At 39.0% G+C, this 9,190-nt stretch overlaps 1 protein-coding gene across 2 annotated transcripts in view; it reads right to left on the bottom strand.

Annotated features, from left to right (window-relative positions):
• The window catches only part of VEPH1 (ventricular zone expressed PH domain containing 1), a 199,328-nt gene extending 190,346 nt beyond the window's left edge, over positions 1-8,982 (bottom strand). For both annotated transcript variants that reach the window (XM_057738903.1, XM_057738902.1), the window contains exon 1: positions 8,845-8,982. In XM_057738903.1, coding sequence (XP_057594886.1) covers positions 8,845-8,982 — 138 coding nt within the window. The remainder of the gene's footprint in view (positions 1-8,844) is intronic.
• Positions 8,983-9,190: the final 208 nt, after the last annotated feature.

Raw genomic sequence — 9,190 nt, forward strand, 5'->3', positions numbered from 1 at the left:
ATAAAACTGTTGTAGAGCATAGAAATGTGGAGACATTTCCCATCTCATTTTATGAGACTAGTATTTATACCTTCATACCAAAGCCAGGTAAAATTAGTAGAAGGATAATTATGGGCCAAACTTAGAGTTCCAAAACTCCTTTAAAAATATCAAACCAAATCAGGAACTGTATTAAAACAAACATAAAATTTTGTTTTATCCTAGGTGGGCAACAATGGTTTTATATTTTAAAAATCTATTACTGCAGTTCACATTAACAGATTAAAAGCGAAACTAGGATTATCTCGAAAGAGCAGAAAAAGCAGTTGATAAATTGTAATAGTTCTTAGAAAAATAGAAATAAAAGGGAAGCTCCTTAATCTGACAAAAGGTATTAACTAAAACCCTGGAGCAAACATTATACTTACATTGAAAAGTCAGAAAGCTCCCTTTAAAGAAGGAAGAAAGGATATCTGCGATCCCTTTTCTAGTCAACGCTGTTGTCAAGAGCTAGTCAGGACAAGGAGGCAGAGAAATCAAATAAAAGACATAAGAACTGAAAAGGAAGAAACAAAACGGTCATTATTTTAAGATAATGGTTGTATATATAAAAAATTCCAAAGAATGTGCTTCTCTTTTCTTAAAAAAAAAAAAAAAATCCTTTCTTGAACTGCCTAATTCTTTCTAATTACCATTCATTTCCCTGCTCCTTTTGGTAGGAAAATGCCTAGAGTTGTCACGGCTCATTTTCTTCAAATCTTCTCCTCCCATTCTGTCTTAAACTCTAATCCAGCTTTCACTCCTCTCTATCCAATGATACTGCTTTTGTCAAGTAACAATGACCTTCACTGTGCTGGAATAATGGTCAATTCTTAGTTCCCATCTCACTTGACCTATCAGCAGCATTTGACATCGCTCTGTCCTTGATAGTGGCCACTTGGCTCTCAGGACATCATGCTCTTCTGCTTCTCCTCTTTCACTGGACCTTTCTCTCAGTCTGCTTTACTTGTCCTCTTTCATCACCTTTTTGATCTTTGAGCACTGGGCTCAGTCTTCAGACTTTCTTCTTTTCTGCCTACACTCACTCCCTTGGTGATCCCATCCAGTCTCAAGGCTAATGAGTTCCAGAATTAAAATCTCCAGCCCAGACTTATCTCCTCAACTCCAGACTCATATATCCAACTATCTACACTATATCTTCACTCAGATGTCTGACAGCTCAACTTTACATGTCTGAAGAACTCTTGATTGCTTTCTACCTCTCCCCCAAATCTGTTCCTCCCAGTCTTCTCCATTTTACGTAACAATTTTATCGTTCTAGTTTTTCAGGCCAAAAATCTTCAAGTCCTTTCTTTCTCTCTTTTTACATGCCATACCCATATCAGCGAATCTTGTTTGTTCCACTTGCAAAACATATCCAGAATCTGAACACTTCTTACACCTCTATTGCTCCAGGAGTCTCTGTTGTTTCTTAGATCTGGATTATTGTAGAGGCATGTTAATTTGCCTCCCTGATTCCACCTTTGCCTTTTTGCAGACTCTTCTCAAAACAGGAAAAGAAAAGTCATCATGTTACTTCTCTGGTCATAACTCTCCAACTCTGCCCAAGGACCTATGTGATCCAGCCTGCCCTTCCCTTCTAACCTGATCTCATATGATATTCCCACTTTGCTCCCTCTGCTGCAAGCACACTGACCTCCTTGCTGTTCCTCAAAAACTGTAGGCTAGGAACTTCCCTGGTGGCGCAGTGGTTATGAATCTGCCTGCCAATGCAGGGGACACAGGTTCAAACCCTAGTCCGGGAAGATCCCACATGCCACGGAGCAAATAAGCCCATGCACCACAACTACTGAGCCTGTGCTCTAGAGCCCGCGAGCCACAACTATTGAGCCCACACACCACAACTACTGAAGCCCGTGTGCCTAGAGCCCGCGCTCTGCAACAAGAGAAGCCATCACAATAAGAAGCCTGCACACCGCAATGAAGAGTGGCGCCTGCTCTCCACAACTACAGAAAGCCCGCGTGCAGCAACGAAGACCCAATGCAGCCAAAAAATAAAATAATAAAAATAAAAGACAAACAAACAAAACTCTAGGCTACCCTCAACTTAAGGACCTTTGTACCTGATGGTTCCTCTACCTGAAATGATTTCCTACAGGTATCCACAGGTATTGCTCCCTCATCTCCTTCAAGTTTTGCTTAAATGTCAGTTTCTTAGTATGGCCTGCCTTGTCTGCCCTACTTAAAATTTCAAATCTCCAATTTTATGTCCCCATTCTTTGTTTTATTTTTCTACATAGCACTTATCCTCTTCTAATATACTATATATTTCCCTTATTTATTTTATTTTTGTCTCACCCAGTTAAATGAGTGATTGCAGATTTTTTTTTTTTTTTTGGTCTATTTTGCTTACTCCTATGTCCCCAGCATAGAAGTGTCTGGCACATAGTAGGTGCCTAATAAATATTTGTTGAATAAATGGAAAAAATTTATAGGCAATAAGAGAGTTGAGGGAGTTTACTGGACATGATATTACAAGTGTAATTTATGCTATAATCACCTCAAAAAAATAGTTGGAAAATAAAATTTTTAAAAAGGGTGCCATTTATAACTTCAGCTAAAAACAAAATATTTATAAATTTTAAAAAATGTGCAAGACTTGGGCTTCCAAGGTGGCTCAGTGGTTAAGAATCTGCCTGCCAATGCAGGGGACACAGATTTGATCCCTGCTCCAGGAAGATCCCACATGCCGCGGTGCAGCTAAGCCCGTGAGCCACAACTATTGAGCCCATGTGCTGAAACTACTTAAGCCCACGTGCCTAGAGCCATGCTCTGCAACAAGAGAAGCCACGTCAATGAGGAGCACGCACTCTACAATGAAGAGTAGCCCCCAATCACGGCAACTAAAGAAAGCCCGCACACAGCAAAAAAAAAGACCCAACACAGCCAATAAAATAAATTAATTAATTAAAAAAATATATTAAAAAAAAGTGCAAGACTCAAGATCCTTAAGAAAAAAATCATAAAACCTATTGAAAGATATTGAAGAAGATCTAAATAAATGGACAGATGTGCAGTATCTACAGGTAAGAAAATAGTACCATAAAGATGTTAGTTTTCTTCAAATTAATTTATAGATACAATGAAATTCCAATCAAGATACTGACAGAATTATTCATGAAATTAAGAAGCTTAATACAAAATTATTAAAAGACAGAAATGAATCAAAGCAATTTTAAAGAAAGAGTTTGGGGATACTTGTCCTATTGGATATCAAGATGTTACAGTAAAAGGCAAGCTGTATTTGGAGTAAGAGACATGCAACATACACAAAGTGACAAAGGATTCGTAAAAAATAAATACCAAAAGCTCCTTTAAATTAATAAGAACAGATTCTTTTTAAACCTAAAGTGAGAAAAAGGGAAAGGAAAAAAAGAAAGAAAGAAAAAAACCCAACCACAAAGAGGTACTTTACTGAAAAGAAAACCCAAATGGCAAATCGCACATAAACATATGAAAATATGGTCAGACTCCCTAATAATGAGAAGAGTGAAAGTTTAAACAACAATCAGACACTGCTTCACTTAAACTGACAGAAACTTTAAAAACCTGACAAAAGGAAGCATTGCTCAGGAAATAAAGCCAATGGGACTCTCATATTGTACACGTCTGATGGGGGTGTAAACTGGTAAAGCCACTGGTGGTTTGTCAATTTGGTGGTTTATCAGAAAATTGAAAGTATACAAAACCCCCAAATTAGTTGTTTCACTACTGATTGTGTGCGCTTAGATATTAAGCAGTTTGCCAAAATTGTTAATTATAAGAATGTTCACTGTAGCACTGTTAAAATAGTGAATGTCCATCAAAAGAAGACTGGATAAATAAGTTGTGGCATAGTCAAATGATGGAATATCTATGGCACTGAAAACAAATGAATTGGAACTGCATGTACCGACATAGATAAACTTCGTAAACATAATATTAAGCCTTATGACACCATTTATGTACAGTTTAAAAACATGAACTACAATGCTATAAATCATTTTTGAGCTATGCTTATGTAGCAAAGAAATAAAATCACATGTGGGTAAATACCACAACAGGATATTGGTCACCTTAAGAGAGGAAAGGGGGAGGAGCACTGGGTTAGAGAGACACATGCAGGTGATAATTTTATTTAATTTCTTAAATTGGGTGATTTTTGAGTACCTAATATTTTTTCATTGTTAAAAAAATTAAAGAGAACTGGAAGACGGGTAGATCAATTAGGCATGGGTGAGCACTGTGGGAAAGGTGGTGTTGAGTATGAGAAGAGGCTGAATGGATAGGGAGACAGTTGCACTTGAGTAGTCTGGAAAGAGAAAGGCTACATAGTAGAACAAATAATTTTTAGGTAAGGGTAGTCCAGATAAGACTTGAAAAGACAAAACTTAAAGGTGTATTTGCAAACACAGAATTTTGAATGAGAAGTCACTTTCTCAAATCAAGCCTGAGGATAAAATATTTTCCAGCTCTGTTTTAGATGGAAAAAGAAGGCGTGGACTGCAGAGCAGAATCTAGTAACATTCGATTGTTTGTGAGTGACTCTGGGGGAAGGATTAAAGGCTTGCTTACTGAATTTTCAGATTCTACAAAGCTGGGAATGATAACTAATATATTGGACAGAATCATGGTTTTTTAAAAGCCATAGATGTTCTGGAATGAGGGCCTAAAGACAAGAATATTATTTCAGTGGTTTAAAATGTGACTTGCTAAAATATTTTTTTTCAAGTTATCTAATTACAAGTCTTGATTCAACCTGAGGGTCTTGGCATATCAAAGGATAAATGTGGCCAACTGTGTCATGTTACTACTGAAAACAAGTTTTAGAAACAGAGTATGTGACTCGTAGCAGTACCTGTTCCAAGCAACTGGTTCAAGTACCAGGCAATAATAAGTTACAATAATAAATTTAAAAGATTCCAGGGCAGGGTAACCAGAATGCTGAGAACATAGGCAGTACTTGGGAGCTACAATGAGGCATCCTCCAAGAATCTGGAAAAAAGACTGCCCTTTGAGGATTAAACAAATGAAGAAAAAACCAACAAACAAAAAACAAAATAAAACAAAAAAACACTGTATGAGTGGGATTAACTAACTACAGGGCTAACCCAAGACACTACCAGTACATGGGTTATTTACAGGTGAGTTAAATACAATCTCAGGGCGGTAGGGCTAAAATGTGATTAAAATAGAGAAGGAAGAAGCCTAATCAGGAATAATATTTCTTGTCTAGAGAAAGACTGAGTAAACAAACTCGGGCAGAGTAGCATGGAACACATAAGAATTCTGATGGACATGAGTTATACTTTTCATTATAAATCCCGAAGTCAGCATTCTATTTTATACTTCTGATAGCATGATTTAAATACCATTTCTCATGTACTGGCAAAACTGAGTTTCCAGACTGGAGACTGGTGTAAACTTTCCCTGCTACAGGCCCTTCTTTGTCTCAGAAAACCTTAAGGACACTAAGGATATTCAGCTGAGAAGAGAGAAGCCCCGAGGTGAGATCTGATACCTATTTGCTTATGCTTAAAGTTCTTCTTGTAGGAACAGAGATTAGATTCTCTTCATTGTTGAGGGCAGAGAACAGAACAAAGAATAGTAGACAGAAAATCCAAAGAGTGAGATTTTATTAGGCCAAAAGAAGGAACACACTAACAATTTGAACTTCCAACAGTGGGACAGCTATCTCTTTCTCAGGACTCTTTGGTTATAAGCAGCAGAAAAAATTTGGATAACTGTAGCAAAATAAATAAATAAAATAATTAAAAGATATGAAGTGGCTCACGGATTTGAAAGGAAATTTGTAGTACTAGCCTTAGAAAGGCAATGCCCGAGGGCATTGTCATAGAGGGGCAGGAAGCAAGGGCTGTTTCTTTGGGACACCATCATCATGATAGCTCACCCTTTGCTGAGTTCTTTCCTAGAATTACTGAGAAAGAAAATCTGATTGGCATAGCTTGGGTCAGGTGTCCCCACTCCTGCCCTCCCCACTCGCTGGCAAAGGCAAGGTAGAGAACCTTGATTCAAGTTCCCATCAAAGAAAGCTTCATGCAATGGAAAGGGGCAATTTGCCGAAGGAAAATTGAGGAGCAGGAAAAATATCAGAAACCTACTCTGTACTCATTGCAAATACAGAAGAAGAGGCCACCTATTTGTCAAGAATCCTAAAGAAGGGATTTCTGTGCTGGAAGGAAGTTGGAAAAAACAATTTAGAAGATCCCTTCCAGTTCTATGTTTCTAAAGAGGAATTGAGAAGTGGAATTGATTACTAAGATCCAGGGTCATTAGGAAAGGCCTAAGAAGGAATATTTATCCGGTCTGGGTTATAAGGGAAGGATGGGATGCAGCTAACACGGAAGTAACAATAGACTAGGCATGGTGGGTTCAGGGAACTAATCACTGGCATTGGTCATTGAATGTCATGGGCATTGAAGCATCATGGAAATGGTTTGAACAATGGAGAGACCTGTAATAAAATCTGGCTTAGGAAATTTAAGCTGGTAACTCTTAGTAGATTGAACTAGAGAAAGGCAAGGCCAAAGGCAGGGAGATCAATTGGTTTGAGAGCCTAAGGCAAGGTGATAGCAGCAGGAAGGGAACAGCAAGAGCAGATGAAGAGGCATTTCTCAGGCAGTGCCTACAGAATTTACAGGGAAAGGAGAGTGTGAGAGAAAGAGGTCTAGAATGACTCCAACTAAAACCTGGAGATCCAGGGAAAAGGTAGGATAACTGGAAGAAAGGTGATAACTTGTAATTTAGATATACTGAATTTGAGGTGATGGATATCAATTAGTACAAGCTTGAAGTTTAGCGAGAGATGTGAAGACTGAAAAACATAGATCCAGGATTTCCCCAGGTAGAGATTGCACTTGAGGGTATACGCGTAGATGACCTTCTATAAGAACAAAGTATAATGCAAAAGGGCAATTAAGTCTTTTTAGAAAGAAGCAATCACTGAGAACTAGAACCACTAGAAATCATTTCAGGAATAACAAAACTTGAACTGGCTTTTAAAGGAAGGGAAGGGAGAGGAATGCCAAAGAGGGACATGTTGATAACTAGGACTGATCAGCAAATTAAAAATCTGGATTGAGCAACATGATCCCTGCATCTAAAAATTGGATTGATCTGCATGATTTCTCTAAAAAACAAAATGATTCTTTTTATTCTGCCACCTATCTACTCTGTGCCTTGATTACAGATAGAGAATGGAAGAAACGGGATGTGACAGAAGTTAATAGAGGAAGATGGCAGAAGAACTCTGGCTCTCCAGACCTACTGATCTGGTGGGATGCTGAGTGGAGGGCTTAAAGGATGGGCAGTTCTCTTGATGACAAAGGACATGCCAGCCTTAATGGTTAAAAGCGGGGACATATAATAGAACTTGTCAGTCCTAAAATTCTGAATTTGACATCTATGAGACAAAGCAATTGATGAAGAAACAAAAGAAATCACTGACACTAGTGACCTCTAGTGGAAATAGGCTTCAGGAGAATATAGATACAGATACACACATAGATAAATGTATACATATGCATATTTTCCATTAGATTATATGAAATCAGTAGCATATTCAGGCAATTTATTTCCAGAGGAGTGTAAAGGGGCTGCTGGAAATAGCACACAAATCCTACCCAGAAAGTGGAAATGTACCAGGAATACTTTGTTTTTTGAGTCAGACTAAGTTGATTAATTTTCTGGACACAGAATTGCTGTCAAAGATATAACCTGAGAAAAGAAGAGTGTTTGGGCAGTGACTTCACTGGTCACTGGGGGGACTTGGCATGTTAATAGCAGCCAAAAAGGGAACATGCTGACAGATTGGAGGAGGAAGCTGCACTGGTTGCTATTATGCCTTTTAAGCATCTTTTCATTATGACATGGAAGAAAGCTGTTATCTCTGAAATATGTGCATATTTGCTATTCAGTATGTTATGGCTCGAGTCCTCTTTCCTTTGCCTGGTGGATGTTTGTGTCAAGTGTTGGCAAAAGCTGTTGAGCTGGGAGGATGGGAGGGGATGCTTGGTGGCCTTGGCCTTTGAAATGGGACCAGTCTCCAAGCACAACCAAGAAGGTCAACATCAGACCATACCAGGCACTCCACATCCACTCTCTTTGGGAAGTGCTTTCAGGATATATCATCTTGACATTGAGGAGAAGTGAAGGAATGAGACGGTTGATGGAGATTTTTAGTTTGTCTGATCACACAGGGGGCTAATAATGGGTGAGTTGAATTAAATGGGGAGGGTGTAGAAAAAAGAGCAAAGGAAAGATTTTTAAAAATAGAGATTATATAGAAGCAAACAGAATCAGCGTTATTAAGCCCTGGGCAACTGTCACTTCTGGCAGCAGAGTGATGGTTGTCCTTGTCTCGTATTACCTGTGTGGCAGGAGGTGTCATCTTGCCATCTTTCATTATTCAACCCCCACCGCACACCCTACTTTGTTTACTGATGCTCTTGTGCAGCTGGATAGGTCTGCTTTCCCCCAGATTTTCTCCCTCTCTTCTCCATGTCATCTCAAGGATATAGAAACAACCGTTAGACAGCCTTTTGTGAGAATTCCACTCTGGTCTGCAATTTCCAGAGTTATGGTTTCTGTGAATGGGCAAAAGTGGTCTGGCTGCCCCCCAAGTCAAAGACTTCCCTGGTGTTATTTCTCAGATGCCAACCAAACCACAGAGCAGAGTTAAGAGAGACCAACATGAGTGGTCCTTCCTCCTTCCTCTGCAAAGATCTTTTTCCCCAGGATATGTACAATCATTTACCTCCAGAATAAGTCATTTCAAGGGTCTAGTCTAAAAACTAGTTTACTTACTGAAGATGAGCTAATGACTTTAATTTGCTCCAAAGCTTCTGTCAGGCTGTCTTCAATCTCAGAGTCATCTAAGGAGAAGAGGTCGCCAGCTCGTGAAAGATCTTTTTGTCCCAAGACCAGTCTGAACAGTTGATGCATGCTGAGGAGTCTTATAATCAACGGACCGTCTGCAGGCTCAGGGCCATGCGTCTCAGTCACCAGAGGTTACTGAGACAAAAACATGTAGCAGGACTTTGTATTCCTTGAAAGGTCATTTTTCTCCAGACTTTGAGGTCTTCTTTGACACTCTCTGCAAGAGAAACAAATGACACAAGATAGCCATTAGTAGGATGGCATGAGCTCAGAA

Source organism: Hippopotamus amphibius, chromosome 6, assembly GCF_030028045.1.
Source record: "Hippopotamus amphibius kiboko isolate mHipAmp2 chromosome 6, mHipAmp2.hap2, whole genome shotgun sequence".
Lineage (NCBI taxonomy): Eukaryota > Metazoa > Chordata > Mammalia > Artiodactyla > Hippopotamidae > Hippopotamus > Hippopotamus amphibius.